Raw genomic sequence first — 17,487 nt, forward strand, 5'->3', positions numbered from 1 at the left:
ATTTTTACTATGTGCATTTTCTTCATTGATCACTTTTCGCTGTGTACGTGTATATAAGTTACTCTCTGGAATAGGTTTCTTGTTTTTCTTTCTCTAAAATTGGAATATTGGCCGAAATGTTTTACTCTGTTTGATTTTTTGTCTACTATTCTCTGATCTACAGATGTATAAAAAATAGCACAAAAATATCTCCTCTTCTCTTTTGTGTTTTTCTTTACTTTATAGTTATCTCTTCCTCATAATTTCATACGAATATAGTTTACTCTGTTGCACTTTCTGTTTTAGCAAATTTGATTGGCTGTTATTTTTTTTCTTTCTTGAGAATGTTTTAGTTTCTGTTATTTTTATTTCGTTTTTCTTTTTTCATAATCCTCTTTTAATCAATAAAAAACATTCTCACGCATCCGATATATCTCACGCATTCCTCTAAATATATATTAGATATTGATACAGCGCAAACACACAAGCATTCTCACACGAGTGACCTCATTAAAAGTAATAGTTGTTTAATTTCAGTCTATGGATAGAAATATACACATTACATGTTCATTTTACCGACAATTTTCTTTGAACAAAATATTCTATGATAACGCATATCTTTTTTTTTTCTTCATCGGTGGTAGTGGTGGTGGTGTTGTAGTTGGTGACGAGAGAATGAGATTCTTGTTCATAGACAAATCTCTCCCACTACAAAAGAGATGAATGGACGAGAAAGTGCGGAAGAGTTGGAAAGGATTTTTAGTGAATATGTTACTGATTACAACACTCTATTGACGACATTCGACAGACACGCGGGTTTGGCGGCAATCAAGGGGAAATTAAGCAACCGGTTAATACGATACACATTGAATTAGAATAAGATGATATCGGCATAAACATTTATGTAAATGGTTTCGTTATTTTCATTAGATTAGGAACAGTAGTATGGAAGTGTACCGAAATGTGGCGCTTCTCTCAAGGATTCAGAATTATATGAGTGAATTTTTGATTTCTGTTTTTAAAAATTGCATCGCAGTACGAATCCTGTTTCTCGGACCTCTAAAGACGCCAAAAATACGCGTTTACTACAAGCACTTTCGAAAGGGTTTAAATAGGTTCAGTACTAAAATGTACCGAAAATAAAACCATTGACTCCTTTTTTTTCAAGTATTTTAATTTTTGTATATATAATAATTCTGTTACGTGTATATATGTAGATACGTGTATATATGTTACATGTATATAATTTCTCCGTTCGTTTTTTCAATAATTTATTACAACTTTTTAGCAAAAATAGTTTTATTTTTTGTTTGTCTTCTTTTCGTTTTGGAAAATAGTGTAAACCTTGGGTTTTTGTTGTGTTACTTTTTTTGTAGTCTGGACCCTTCTCCGAAATGTCTATTGTTCTTTACTCTGTTCTTTATATACATATATATTAGGCTCCTTAAAAACGATGTACGTAAATGTTTTCAATCTGCGGAATCACACCAACACTTAAAAGCATACAGCTATATTGTTGAATTTTCGTTACCCCATCTCCGATGATTATACACAAAAAGACAGTTCCTTCGTTTACGATTATTTGTTCTTGGGTTTGTAACTTTTTTTTAAATGTCTGATAAGGCGATCTACCGAAATATACACTTAGGTACATGAACAGCTTTTACATTGGACGACAAAGATGCGCAATGACTTGGTTTCGTTTGATTGTACGCTAGGCGTAATAGTTACCTTACAGGATGATTATTATTGCTCCATCACCTCTGATATAACTGATGCAGTTACTGAACCAGTGTTGTTGGTTCTACCTTGGTGGTGAAGTGTCTTCAGTGCTTTGACAAATTGAGTGGAACATCTAAAACAAAGCAAATTGGAATAGATATAGATATACAACCAGCTACCATGTCAACTGCCTAAAATCAAATTTGACGGAATATATTCTATTTGAGACGTGATCGATTGTGTTACTACAATTCCGACTAGCTCCAATAGTTCAACCTACCTGCTCCGTGCTCTTGTTTGATGGCTATCGCCCCGCTCGTCGCCGACGGCACCGGTACCTCATGCTGTGGTACACTCCACGGCCCGGACGCCATACTGTGGTGTTGTGCTGCTGGATGATGCGGGTGATGGGGATGGGAGGATGCTGCCAGGGCTGCCGCACTGTAATTCAGTGCCGCCGCCCCAGGCGATGGAGAAGAACTACTTCCTTTGTTGTTGTGGGCGGTGGTGCTGCTGCTGCTGTTGCTGGCGGTGGTATTGTGACTGTAACTGGATGCAACCGTAGCTGCGGAATGTGGTCGAGTTGAATCTCGTTGTTGTGCGTCTCTGTTGGTACTGCTGTTGCTGCTACTGCTACTACTAGTCGATGGCTGGAGGGCACTGGGCGGGGAAATGGCATGCGGAGACATACTCTGGTAGTGCATCCAGAGGGGACTTCGATAGGCCGCTGCCATAGCTGCCTGGCTGTACATGTGCTGATAGTACGGCGGTATCGGCAGGAAAGGGACAGCACTGGACTGCTGGGCAGCTAGTAGCGAGGCGGCTATTTGAGGCGGGTACATGTAGAACGGGTTCGGAACCGCATGGTGCGGAGGCACCGGATGGTGCGGAGTTGGCGAGGCGATCACCGTACTCGGTCGAATCACGGTATTCGATTGCGATGTAGAGAGGGCAGGTGGTACTCCATCGACAACATCGGAAGCGGAAGACCGTTCAACGTAGTCCAGTTCTTTTTTGAAGTGGGCCGTTCGGACGATTTCCGAGGACGTCGATGAGGCATTCGAGTTGGAACGTTCACGCCTTGCGGCATCCGTTGTGGAAGGGGATGAGGATGGAGAACCGAATTGTTGCCGCAGGGCAGCTGTTTTCTTTGGCACAGTTCGGATGGTGGGATTCGAACAAGATGAAGTGGGCGTGGTAGCTGGTACTCGAATTGGTTCTACGTTGGGTGATGCTCGAGGCGATAATGTGGGATCCTTGCCATTGTTTCGGAAACTGCTGTTCGATGGATAGCTCGCTTGATGAGATGGAGGCGGTGATCGAGCGAAATTCAACGGGGATTGCCGAGAATAGTGCTGAGGAGAATTTGCCGTGCCCGGGTTGGAAGATGATGGAGGAGAACCACCGGACGCCAGATATGTCGACCTATATTTTGCGCTTCCACTGTATGGCGAACTGGCAGAATCATTGGTACTGGGCGATGGAGAACATCGTGACACACTGGAATAGCTGCTCGGGGAAGATACTGTAGGGTGGATACTGTACGGGTGCTGTCGATAGCGGGTGAAACTATGGCCTTGGTGTTCCGGACTGGGACTGAGGTTTGGCGACCGTACCATGCTATAGCCGGCACCATAATCGGTGGTGGGATTTGGAGAAGCTGCATTCTGTGATCCATAACTGGGTGATTTCTTCTTGCCGTAATATCGCTGACTTAGATGTGGATCGGAGGGAGATTTGGGTGACGTTACGTCTTTACCGAGATACTGATAGTGCGAAGAAGCTTGGTGTTGCTGGTACGGATGTTGACTAGTTGTAGTATTTGTTTCCTGTTTGATTCTAATGCTGTTGCTTTCGCTGGTTGAGTTGTGCCCGAGTAGCGAAGTTATACTGTAGCTACTAATAGGGCGCGAAACCGGCGTCGTTGGAACCGATGACGGTGCTACTACTCCATTGGACAGCTTACTATTGCTATTACTACTGCTACTACCGGTAGAGTTACTGGTGCCATTTCCATTGCTACTAACCGATGCCAATGGAGTTGCCGTCGTCGCCGTAATAACGGTACTATTACTACCAGGTTTCGAACGAGATCTTTTCATAGTACTGCTATCCTCCAACGAAACTTTCTCCAGCTCTCTGAGTATTCTTTTCCGGGGCGACACGTGTTGCTGGTGGGACGAACTGAACACAGTCCTCATGCCAGCCGGTGGCAATCGAGGAGCACCACTGTTTGCACTATTCGCTACCCGTACAGTCAACTGCTGCACTATCGTCCCCAAGTCTTTCCGCCGTTTTATCATCCCCCTTCGTCGACTTATTTTGAAATCTTTCGTTCCGTTCTCCTTGGCTGGCATCGCACTTTCGTTGGGTTCCAGTTTCACCTTCCCCTCATCTTCGTCGCTGCCAGCTTCCGGCGATTTTCCATTCACCTTGAAATCCATCACATCGACATCCGCCGACGACGCATCCGCAGCAATTCTATCTCTAATAATCTCATACGGCAGGGCTACGTTAGCAGCGTTGGTCAGGGCGGGTTCATAGGGTCGCCTTCGTTTCTGCCTAAGCCGCTTCCACTCGTCCCGTGATAGCCTAAACCGAACGCAGCTCGGCCGGTGGTAGTAGAGGGACATCTCCTTGGAGATGTTGGATCGAGGATTGGTCTGTTTCCAGCAATGGTCTCGTTGCCACGGGGAAGACTGTACCGAACTGTTATCGTCGGAAACTGAAAGGGTAGTAGATTGGAAATAATTTCATTATGTTTATTTGGATATCATTCTGAATAATGTTGGAAAATTGAAAAAATATTGGAAATGAACATCGGTTTGTTTAATCTTTGACTATATTCTAAATTATGAATTGTATAACGTTTACTAGAAAGACTGTAAAGGACAATCTAGTACTTTTTGCTTTTAGGGGAGAAAGGTATTCAGAACAGACAAAATAGAGGCAGGAAACAACTTCATGTACTTCTCTTATCCGGAGGACACGCTAAAAATGAACTCCTCATGAATTGAGCCGAAGTCGAATCATTTTTATTAAAAACGAGACTACTGACAATTTGAATAAAATATATTACTACAATGCGTATCCGCGATTTGAAATTGAGCGAAATGTCATTCTGTTACCTCACAAAGAGGATCTGTCGGGACGTGAAAATTTGGAATGCGGTGAAGCAGCTCAACAGATCATGGCGAAGCTGCAGTGTTAGTGTCGTATTTTAAATTAAACCATAACTGCAGCAGTAGAGACTAGTCTGAGAGCGGACGCTAAGCTCACCCTGATCTCTTCCCAGCTACCAAGTGAAAATCATCAACAATTCAATTACTTGTCGGCAAAGACTTTCTGGGTCTCAATCAGCGGACCGAGTTCCGATGAGCACGACATCATCGAAAGCGTCCCCCAGGGCAGAATCCTCGGGCCCTGCCATTTAACCTCTTTACCTCCGACATCCAGAGCCTCCGGAAGGCGGCATTCTGTTTCTGTTTACAGATGACACTTCCATCGTCTACAAAGCTAGAGTGATAAGAGCGCTAGTGGCAAAACTCCAACGAGGCATGGATGTCCCGACAGAGTACTTCACCAGCTGGAAGATCCGTATTAACGCTACGAAGACCCAGGTTAGCATTTTACCGAAGACCACTTGATAATGTGGTCTTCGATTTTACCCACTCAAAATTTCCTAAACATGTCCCAACTGAGGCATCCTCAATGGCACGTCAATGGAATGGGCCAATCCGACCGCAAGATAGCAAGCTCATTTTCCGGCAACAGGTTGACAAGACGGTTACGAAGTGTAACGTCTTATTAAAACTAATGTACCCTTTGATCAACCGTCGGTCATCATTGTTCCTGAAAAATAAGCTTGCTGTCTTCAAGCAAATCATCATCTCTGTGATCGAATACGGCATGCTGCTCTGGGAACTCAAAAACTTATCAACTGAAACTCCAACGAGTTTAAAAATAAATTTCTGGAGATGATCCTCAACATTCCTCCCAGGACACGAACGTCTGAGGTTCACCGTCCGGCCGGGATTAATACACAGCACGAATGCTTTGGTGAATGTGAGGAAAGTTTTAGGGTTCGTTGGCTGCCATTAGGGCGCTTATACCCAATCTGACTATCAAATTATTTCTGTAAATATTAGTGTACATAGTAGTTAGGTTAATATCAAATTGTCAAATCAATCAATGCTTCCTTTAAGGCAGTTACCAATATTAAATTAGGATAACTTTTTAAATTTCTTTTCAACCATTACCAGAAAAATCTCTAAATTATCAAGTTGATGAGCCAGGTGGCCAACCACTTAAAATGCAAACAAAACTTTGTACAGGATCAAAACCAAAGTAAAAGGTTTTGGTTCAAGTTGGTCGGAAAGGATCCGTTATGACTTATTTTCCCCACATTAGCTGAGTTTTTTTTTCAGGTATCCGCGTTCTGCAGCGTCAGCGTAAAGAGGGGCCTTGTCGTCACATACCCCTGCTTACGATCCTTGTTAAGAATTCTAACTTTTCGCCTTATAAGCGAATGGTCATGGGTTCGATTCTCAGCCCCTCCACCAAACCCTCGTCAGTCGCCGGATTCGCAGCTCATACGGTGGCGTTTTGGGGTACGCGTCTCACCGTACGGCTGCCTGATGATGACTGACAACTTGTTCTTCTGGGAGGCATTCCAACATTATCCGGATAAATGGCAACCGAACAATGCAACGATCATTGGATACACGACATGGACAAAACGGACACAATGGACTCACGATGAGATGGACTGGCAACGACAACAATAACGAATTATGGATATCTAAAAATATATTCTGTATGGATTCTATTCAACAGAATACCACAGTAGATCTCCCGGCACAGTAGCGGTTAAGAACACAGAGCCTACCAAATAAATACATGAATTAAAAAAAAACTTTCTTGGACCCTTACCAAGTTTCACAACCCTGCACGACGTCTAAAAGAGCTATTTGCGAGGGCTGGTATTCGCAAGGTACCAGACGATGTACTCACTAGCGCCGTACGCTACAGTCTCGTATCGGAAACACTTCTTCAATTCGTCCCCGTATCCACTGAAAACTCGAACCATTCACTCGGGCCCTCCTTAGCCTAGCGATCAGATGCGCTGCTGTAAAGCAAGACCATGCTGAGGGTTACTAAGCTCGATTCCCGGTGCCGGTCTAGGCAATTTTTGGTTTGGAAATTGTCTCGACTTCCCTGGGCATAAGAGTATCATCGTATATTATTATTTATTTATTCAGACTAAGGCCGAAGTGGCCTGTGCGGTATATAAGAGTCTTCTCCATTCGGCTCGGTCCATGGCTACACGTCGCCAACCACGCAGTCTACGGAGGGTCCGCAAGTCATCTTCCACCTGATCGATCCACCTTGCCCGCTGTGCACCTCGCCTTCTTGTTCCCGTCGGATCGTTGTCGAGAACCATTTTCACCGGGTTACTGTCCGACATTCTGGATACGTGCCCGGCCCATCGCAGTCGTCCGATTTTCGCGGTGTGAACGATGGATGGTTCTCCCAACAGCTGATGCAATTCGTGGTTCATTCGCCTCCTCCACGTACCGTCCGCCATCTGCACCCCACCATAGATGGTACGCAGCACTTTCCTTTCGAAAACTCCAAGTGCGCGTTGGTCCTCCACGAGCATCGTCCAGGTCTCGTGTCCGTAGAGGACTACCGGTCTAATTAGCGTTTTGTAGATTGTCAGTTTGGTACGGCGGCGAACTCTATTCGATCGGAGCGTCTTGCGGAGTCCAAAGTACGTACGATTTCCAGCCACTATGCGTCTCCGAATTTCTCTGCTGGTGTCATTTTCGGTTGTCACCAGTGAGCCCAAGTACACAAATTCTTCTACCACCTCTATTCCGTCACCACCGATGGTGGGTGGCCACTCGCGGTGGGTGGCTCACATTGTCTTCTCTTGAACCTCTGCCTATCATGTACTTCGTCTTCGACGTGTTGATGACTAGTCCGATCCGCTTAGCTTCCCTCTTCAGTCTGATGTAGGCTTCCTCCATCTTCTCAAAGTTACGTGCCATAATATCTATGTCGTCGGCGAAACCAAATAGCTGGACGGACTTATTGAAAATTGTACCACTCGTGTTAATCCCTGCTCTTCGTATTACCCCTTCCAAAGCGATGTTGAATAGCAAACACGAAAGACCATCACCTTGCCGTAACCCTCTGCGGGTTTCGAAGGGACTCGAGAATGCCCCTGAAACTCGAACTACGCACATCACCCGATCCATCGTCGCTTTGATCAACCGCTGCCATAGCTGATCCCGATCGATTGTATCATTGCTTTGAAGTCGATGAATAGATGATGTGTGGGCACGTTGTATTCGCGGCATTTCTGCAGTACTTGGCGAATGGCAAACACCTGGTCCGTGGTGGAGCGTTCGCCCATAAAACCCGCCTGGTACTGCCCCACGAACTCCCTTGCAGTTGGTGCTAGTCGACGACATAAAATTTGGGAGAGTACCTTGTAGGCGGCGTTCAGCAATGTGATTGCGCGGTAGTTGCTACAATCCAGCTTATCGCCCTTTTGTAGATGGGACACACGACACCTTCCATCCACTCCTGCGGCAAAACTTCCTCCTCCCAAATCTTGGTAATGACCCAGTGCAGCGCTCTAGCCAGTGCCTCACCACCGTGTTTAAATAGCTCTCCTGGTAGTTGGTCAACCCCAGGGGCTTTGTTGTTCTTCAGCCGGCCAATCTCCTCCTGGATTTCCTGGAGATCCGGAGCCGGTAGAATTATGTCCTGCGCGCGTTCTCCCAGGTCCATCACCATACCGCCATCTTCGTCTGCCACATCGCCATTCAGGTGCTCTTCGTAGTGCTGCCGCCACCTTTGGATCACCTCACGCTCGTTCGTAAGAAGGTTCCCGTTTATGTCCTTACACATATCAGGCTGTGGCACGTGGCCCTTACGTGAACGGTTTAACTTCTCATAGAACTTTCGTGCGTTATTAGCGCGGTACAGTTGCTCCGTTTCTTCACGGTCTCGATCTTCCTGCTGGCGCTTTTTCCTCCGGAAAATCGAGTTTTGTCTGTTCCGCGCCTGTTTATATCGTGCCTCGTTCGCCCTCGTGCGGTGTTGCAGCAATCTCGCCCATGCTGCATTCTTCTCTTCCACTAACTGCTCACATTCGCCGTCATACCAGTCGTTTCTCTGATCCGGGGGCACCGTGCCTAGTGCAGCGGTTGCGGTGCTACCAATGGCGGATCGAATATCTCTCCAGCCATCTTCAAGAGACGCTGCGCCTAGCTGCTCTTCCGTTGGAAGTGCCACTTCCAGCTGCTGCGCGTATTCTTGGGCTAGTCTACCGTCTTGTAGCCGCCCAATGTTAAGCCGCGGCGTCCGACTTCGACGCGTGTTGTACACCGTCGAGAGTTTTGAGCGCAGGCATACTGCAACGAGGTAGTGGTCGGATTCAATATTCGCACTGCGGTAAGTGCGGACATTCGTGATGTCGGAGAAGAATTTACCGTCGATTAGAACGTGATCGATTTGGTTTTCCTTTTCTTGGTTAGGTGATCTCCATGTGGCCTTGTGGATATTTTTGCGGGGAAAGAAGGTGCTTCGGACTACCATTCCGCGGGAGGCTGCGAAGTTTATGCATCGTTGGCCGTTGTCATTCGATACGGTGTGCAGACTATCCGGTCCGATGACCGGTCTATACATTTCCTCCCTTCCTACCTGTGCGTTCATGTCACCGATGACGATTTTAACGTCCCGCAGTGGGCATCCATCGTATGTCTGCTCCAGCTGTGCGTAGAACGCTTCTTTCTCGTCGTCGGGTCTCCCTTCGTGTGGGCAGTGCACGTTGATGATGCTATAGTTGAAGAAACGGCCTTTAATCCTCAGCTTGCACATCCTTGCCTTGATTGGCTGCCACCCAATCACGCGTTGGCGCATCTTACCCAGCACTATGAAGCCGGTTCCCAGCTCGTTGGTGGTGCCACAGCTTTGGTAGAAGGTAGCCGCTCGATGCCCGCTTTTCCACACTTTCTGTCCTGTCCAGCAAATCTCCTGCAGCGCCACGACGTCGAAGTTGCGGGAATGTAATTCATCGTAGATCATCCTGTCGCAACCTGCGAAACCTAGCGACTTGCAATTCCATGTTCCAAGCTTCCAATCGTGATCCTGTATTCGTCGCCTAGGTCTTTGCCGATTATATTGTGTTGCATTATCTCTTTTATTGTTCGTAATGATTGGTTTTCTAGGCGGCTTATTGGGCCTGCGCAAACCTCCTGTCTCGTCGGAGGGCCGTCGTGTCAGGGCTGTTTATCGTCCCACCTAACACCAGGACTTGGGCTTGTGCGCTTTGAGCGGCACACGGTCGCTTTGGTGGGGCCTACTTGCGGATACATGCAGCTTTTTATAGAGGTTTAACAGGGCCCACTGTCAAACCCCACCACATCCTAGGCAAGCCCCACAACTCGCAGATGGCCTGGGGAGGGATCGTCAAGCCCTTGGACATAGTCCCTGCTGCCCACTCCAGTGAAAACACTCCAGTGGATTTTCAGTGCACGCGCTCCTGTGGCTCTGGAGTGCATTTTTTTGACAGTTTGCCATGACATTTAGAAAATTCAAATATCCTTCTATTAGTTGAACTTACTTAGTTGAGACTATAAAATCGTTTAGATGGAGTAAAATCAAAGAGCAGAATTTTTTGCCTTGAGTGTAGGACAACACTGCCTGCAGAACTTCTTACAAACATTCCTTAAGAAAATCATTTGGGGATCCGTTTGTAAATTTCTTTACAAGTTCCTTTAGAAATTCCTTTAGCAAATTTTCTTCTTTAATTAAAGGAACTCCTATGGAAATTCTTTCTTGAGTTTCTTTACAAATCCCTTTAGAAATTTGTTCGGAAACTCAGAAAGCGCCAATAGCGTTCGAAAACTTGTGCTTCTACTAGAAATACCTTCTAAAAATACTTCAAATTTAAGTTAAGTAAGTCAAAGTTAAGTTAAGCAAGTCAAACCACCTTCCTTTTGCCAGTGGAGATATATCAGCTTCCACACTGATATTCTTCCCTCCCCCTTCATACGGGAGCTTGGCAGAAGGAAGGTCGTGTGATATGTGCCATCACAAATATTGCCCTCCGCTCGCTTTCAAATCGACTTCTATAAAAACATTCTTCATGCCTGCCGTATCCTAACGGAACTATCAATTCTATACTTTCGCCTCTAATGCTATCATGAACATGTACGTCCAAAATTGGAAGATGATATTAGCATTTCCATATCACTTCAAATTTAGTTTTTATATGTCTAAGGATTTTTTTCGATAAATGCTTTCTGAAATTTCTTTAGGAAAACTTTAGAAAACACCTTAAGGAATTATTCCAAATATTCCTACGAACATAGCTATGTAGATTCCTTCGGAAATTCTTTTTGAAATTCCTGAAGGAGATTGTTGTAGGTATTTCTTTGAAAATTCTTCCAGTAACTTCTTCGGCGATTCCTTCATAGATAATTTTTTTTTAGCAACTCTTTTAAAACTTCCTTTGAACCTTCGGAAATTCCTTTAAAATTTCCATAAAAATTGCTCTCCTTCGGGAATCTATTCAGAAGTTCATTTAGAAATCCCATTGAGGAATTCTTTGAAGTGGTGCTCGGTCGGTCACACCTTACGAAAGGGCAAAAGCCAATTAAGGCAATAGTTGGACATCGCTCAGGGTGGAAATCATTCAAGTGGGCTCTTTGCACCTCCCGGGACGTACAGGAGTCATAAGTAAAAAGTAAGTTAGTAAGTATGTACAGAAGTTTATCCATACGATTATTTGCTATATCCTTGTCTGAGATGATCAAACCTGGATCGATCGATGAGCATTCTTTGGTGAGTACATGCATCGTATGAATAAAAAATAGAAAGTTCCCGTTTACTACATTTTCAGCAGTAAACTTCACTTGTGGAACATGTTCGAAAGAATAAAACTACACTACACATTGCGAACATACTACAAACAACTATTATAAATGTAGTGTTCACTAATGTTTTTCTTTGTAGTCCGCTCTAGTCGTCACTAAAGCTATGTTCATTTAGAATCCGGAATAATAAAATCATCTGTATCTCGGTAACGGATTGACGTACAAATGAGGTTAATACATCAAAACAAGGGTAATTCACTGTACTTTAAGGAAAAAATATAAATACAAATTATTTCTTATTGTTTTTAGTGAACATTTGCACCTTCTTCATTATTCCTCTCATCAAAAGTTGCACACCTCCGGATTCAGCTTTCTTGGCACATTTGTTCCGTATTTTGGTCATCTGAGTCGCGTCCCAAGCTGGTTTTCCACTTTTCTTAAGCTTCCGCTTCATTACTTCCCAAAATGTCTGGATGGGCCGGAGCTGCGGGCAGTTAAGTGGATTTATGTTTTTATCGATATCTTCGTTATTATCGCGGTACTACTGGATGACTTCCCGGCTGTAGTGGCAACTCGCCAAATCTGGCCAAAACTTCACGGGACCTTTATGGGCTTATGGAAGGTATAGCACGGTTTTTGAAACATCCCTCCTTGTACAGCTTCGAATCAATCGTCTTATTCGTCATAAACACTTAGGTATTTGCTCCACAGCTGCATATCCCTTGCCAAAATCATCTGTTTTTTTACAAGTTTGTCCTAAAAGCAAACTTAAACTTTGCAGAAAGTACTCCACGTGCCGTCGCCATGTAGAATTTTTGGCTAGGAAGCTGTCCGAAATCCATTTTGACGTAGGTTCCATCGTCAATGAGCAGGATTATGAACGTGGGTGTGCAGATTTTTTTCTCTCCTTTCGGCTTCCATCTGAAATAATTTTTGACTCTCTGCACGAAACATCATGAAATTTATACCACAGCAAGTGGGCGCGTAGGTAGACAAACCGCTGTAAAAGAATTCTTGCAGCGGTCACTTTCCGTGCCGCTGCAATGCAATAAATGATTCCGGATTCTAACTGGACAGAGCTTTACTTATGTCTTAGATGCAGGCTTTAGGTTTGTAGTTATTTTATATTTAAAATTTCCCTGGTTGTGTCAGAAATTCCCTGATAATTCCAGGATTTTTCCAGATGGGGTAAAATTCTTTGATAATTCTAGGTTTTCCAGGGGTTTCCAAGCGGTAGACACCCTGCCGAATTACTTGTCCACAAAAAATAGGCCGCTGCCCGCGGATGTTCTGTAGCAAGCTCTTGGGCATTTAGTTTTTTTTACGAGTAATAGTATGTGAATTTGAATATGTCCACATCCACTACATATAGATTGAAATCAGCAATCAGGAAAACGGCTTAAAAATATTTCCTAGTTGTTTATTCAACTCGTGGTCTGGATCTGACACAGCGGCGATGTGTATGTTGACAAGTGCTGAAACCGATTGTTGCTTAGCCTGCATTTGGTGCCAATCAGATCTCTCGGTCACAGAACCGGATGTTGTCGATTTGGGCATGTATGCGTTTGCAAAAAAAAAACATTTGGGTTATCGTTTCCGCCGTATGAAAAACTAATTCCTGTATTTGGTAAAGAGAAGTTTAACTTGTCGGATATATACCGCGATATAGTACTTGTTGTACATTCCAAATGTTTGTTTACAAAAGCCGTTACGCTTAAATAGCAAATAGTCGGAGTGGCCGCTGGAACTTCAGACTCGAATGAGTCACAAGGAGGTCACAGGTTACTTCGTTTGCCGCTGTCACAAGATTTGACATAAATTCGATAAAGGTTACCAAAGTTGCTGAATGCCACTTATTTTTGATAATAGCCCAGTTCAGTCGCATTGAGTCAGGAAGCTTTCCCACCAGCTCTTGTATTAATCCAGGCTTCCTTCACATAGTCTACGACTCTAGGAGATTCTGCACCGAAAGTCCTAAAGGCATCAGAATCTCCAACCGGTTGTGTCTTAAAGCCGGTACTTTTAACCGACTTCAAAGCTTGTCCTTTCAAGGATCGTTGCAACCGGATGAGAGTCGATTATTCTTGCCATCGATCGTGAAGCACGTCATTCAGACTCTAAGCACGCTGTACGGAAGACCCGAATTTTTGATTCGGGCCCTGATAAGCATAATCCGCTAAGTACCGGCTCCAATACACAACGCTACGGATCGATATAGAGACACATCCACGAAAAACCAAAGATCAATTGGGGCAATGTAGAGGCATTCCACGGGGGCATGTCAGTCGATCCTGAGCGACCATTTCGATAATATTTGAAACTCTGCACAGTTTTTCAATTTCATATAAATCGTCATTTTTCGATATCAAATCTTCATATTGAGTCACGACTAACTTTTCAAAAGGGTGTATGTGAAAATGGTTCAAAAATATTTAAAAAGCTGCACAGCAAAAACGGAATGTTCGATTGTTATGATTTTTTCAGCAAAGTTAGACAACTAAATGGTGATTCTTAAGAAAATGTGCACAGTAAAAAAATTTTTTTGCCTTTAAAAATATCATTTTGTCACAAAAACTCAAATATCTCAAAACCCTATCTTTTTCGAACGTAATTTTTTAGGGAAAACGGTCCATTATATTAGCTATCTACCAAAAATTTGGTGATGGTAAACTAATAAACAAAAAGTTATGACATTTCAAACATTTCACAATTTTCACATTTAGTAAAAAAATTTTTCTGTGTAAGTTATTTCTGAGAATTGCAGTTTGATGCAGATTTTATTGTTAAGGACGTGATTTAAACAAGTTGTTTTCATGATATTTTGATTTAATTATTCATAGCATCTATAAGAAACTTAGACACGATCCAGTGTTGTGATCAAAAGTATTGATAGTGTCATAATTTTCATTGCACGTGACTGGCGAAAAATTTTAATTTGTTGAAACCTGTTGATAATAACGTTGATAGAAACATATCAGAAATGTTATTTTTAAGACAAAAGCTGCAAAATCAAAGATTTATATACACGTGTACGTCTATAGTTTACCTGCAAAAAATATACCTCTTAGAGAATAGACTTTGTGATCGGGAGGAAACGGGTATCTTCAACAACAACAAATGCATGATAGGTACATACCATGACAATGCTCACGAAAAAGCAAAAAAATTACTACTACTAAGGTTGTTAAAGATCTTATAGTAATTTTTTCTTCAGTCAAGCAAATGACACCAAACTAGTCAGTAAAAACTTAAAAGTGATTTTGTTTATTGAAATATTACGAACAACATGAGTAGCCGCTTTCTCAACTGTTGTAGGCCGTTTGATGGAAAAAGTGTTCAAAAGAGTTACGAAATCTCACCGAAAGCACCATAGATAAACTGAAAGCGACTGGTTATGCTCCAATGTCCACATTGAATACAAATTTACGCATTTGCACGTCCTGCCGTCTAAACGTTGACAAAAGAGCAATCTGTATATCATCGGTTGAGCAGAGCGCAGGAAGTTCGAAAACGACAGCAACTGAGGAATTGCCAGATGTATCGACAACAACTAAGGAATTACCAGAAGTATTAAGTGCTGAGAGCCTTGCCACCGTACCATCAGCGAAATCTGTTTCAACAAATCAATCGGAAGATGAGTGTATCCAAAAGGTCAACATCGAAGGCTTTAACGAGGGCATAGCTGGGATAAAAGTGACTCCGATTAAATGGAGTAAGATGGACTACGTTTATTACCCGGAGAAAAGATACCGTGAAATAAACGAAGCTGTACGAAGAAACCTCTTCAAATTAGGACCTGATGATGTGGAAAATACAGACTACGATGAGGTAATTATAAATATGAAGGAAAGGTTCTCGAATGCAGCCACGACAAGGAAAGAAAAATTATTGATTTTGTCGATGCTGCCAAGTTCGTGGTCTGTTCAGGATGCCATTGATGAGTTCAAAACCAATAGAAATACAGTAAAAGAGGCAAAACAATTGAAGAATAACTGTCTTTCAACCAAAAATACTAGGTCTAGTACTGCATTAACAGATGAGACAAAAGAAATAGTAGTTCAATATTTTGAAGATGATGAAGTAAGTCGAGCTATGCCTGGTCAAAAGATTATGTATCAGTAAAAAAGATGGAAAGCGTCAAGCAATCCAAAAACGATTAATGATGACGACTTTGAAAGAAGCGTACACACGCTTCAAGGAAATTCACGATAATATTAAAATAGGTTTTTCCTCATTTGCAAGCCTTCGGCCAAGGCAATGTAAGCTTCTTTCCAATTCAGGAACACATAATGTGTGTGTGCACAACCCATGAGAATATTAATCTTATTTTACATAGTTTGAAAAGAATCAATTTAACAAAGGATATTAAAATGTTAACTGGTAGTCTTTTGTGTGAAAATACAACATCAAATTGCTATCTACGATCTTGTTCGGATTGTCCAGATTCTTCATCATTGGAAAATACTTTATTCGCTGAGTTTGAAGAAAAATATATTGATCAGTTATCATTTGAGCAATGGGTGACCACGGATAGGTGTGACATAGAAACTATTGTAAAACCTGTAGATGAGTTTGTGTCATATTTTTGCTTGAAATTAGAAAGTTTAATCCTCACGATTTCATTAAAACAGAACAATCCAGCTTTTTAAAAATACGAAAATACATTACAAAATGGTGAATTTTAGTCATTTGTGTTTTTTCTGTGAATTATAGCTTTGTATTGCAAGATGAAGTGAAGTCCCATAACTGGAACGTACAACAAGCTACAATTTATCCATTCGTTATTTATTTTAATGGAAGTACGCAAATTGAACACTTAAGTTTTATTATAATTTCCGAAGATTTAAGACACGATTCAGTATCCGTAAACTTGTTCATTGAAAAATGATTAACTTTTTACGCGTTGATAAGCATAAAGAAGTCAAAAAGATATATTTCATGTCTGATGGAGCAGCGTCGCAGTACAAAAATCGTAAGAATTTTTCGAGCCTATGTCAATTTAAATCAATGTACGGAATTGATGCAGAATGGCATTTTTTTGCTACATCACATGGCAAAGGTCCTTGTGATGCTATTGGAGGAACAATAAAGCGCATGGCCACAAGAGCAAGTTTAGCCAAAGAACGTGAGCATCCAATTAAAACTGCGAAAGAACTCATTGATTGGGCAAATCGTAGAAAAGAAAAGATTTAACCAAATTATCATTTTGTTTTACTACTACTGAAGAGTACGAAATAAAGGCTTCAGAGCTCAGCGAGCAATTTAATAACGCGAAAACGATCCAAGGAACCCAAAAATTTCACTGTTTCATTCCATTGTCGGAAAATAAAATTAAAAGCAAAACTATACTCAAACTGTGCTGATAATAATTCAAAAGTGTTCGATATTTTAAAAATTTGAATAAAATAAATAAAAAATAAGTATTAATAAACTGTTTTCATGATATCATAACCCATACCAAAATTCAAACCCAAAACTCTTAGAGTTTCTATAACAACATTGTGTAACTGCCACATTTAATTTAATACTTAGGATAATATTAATTCATTTTATTTATTTATACATATAATATTTATACATATAATATACATAATATCGATGAATACATAAATATGGAATATCATACAAACAACTTGTTTAACTCACGCAAGGCCCTTAACAATAAAATCAGCATCAAATCTGCGATTCTTGAAAAAAAATACACGGAAATTTTTTTTGTTTACTATATGTGAAAATTGTGAAATGTTTGAAATGTCATAACTTTTGTTTATTAGTTTACCATCACCAAATTTTTATGGTAGATAGCTAATATAATGGACCGTTTTCCCTAAAAAAATACGTTCGAAAAAGATAGGGTTTTGAGATATTTGAGTTTTGTGACAAAATGATATTT

General features: G+C 42.0%; 1 protein-coding gene across 4 annotated transcripts in view; it reads right to left on the minus strand.

Moving 5' to 3' along the window:
• Positions 1-981: 981 nt before the first annotated feature.
• LOC134227074 (protein hairless) overlaps positions 982-17,487 on the minus strand; it is a 70,725-nt gene continuing 54,219 nt past the window's right edge. For all 4 annotated transcript variants that reach the window (XM_062708337.1, XM_062708315.1, XM_062708325.1 and 1 more), the window contains exons 4-5: positions 1,982-4,426; positions 982-1,834 (exon numbers count right to left, since the gene is read on the minus strand). In XM_062708337.1, coding sequence (XP_062564321.1) covers positions 1,806-1,834; positions 1,982-4,426 — 2,474 coding nt within the window. In that variant the 3' untranslated portion in view covers positions 982-1,805. The remainder of the gene's footprint in view (positions 1,835-1,981; positions 4,427-17,487) is intronic.

This window comes from Armigeres subalbatus, chromosome 1 (assembly GCF_024139115.2).
Source record: "Armigeres subalbatus isolate Guangzhou_Male chromosome 1, GZ_Asu_2, whole genome shotgun sequence".
NCBI lineage: Eukaryota > Metazoa > Arthropoda > Insecta > Diptera > Culicidae > Armigeres > Armigeres subalbatus.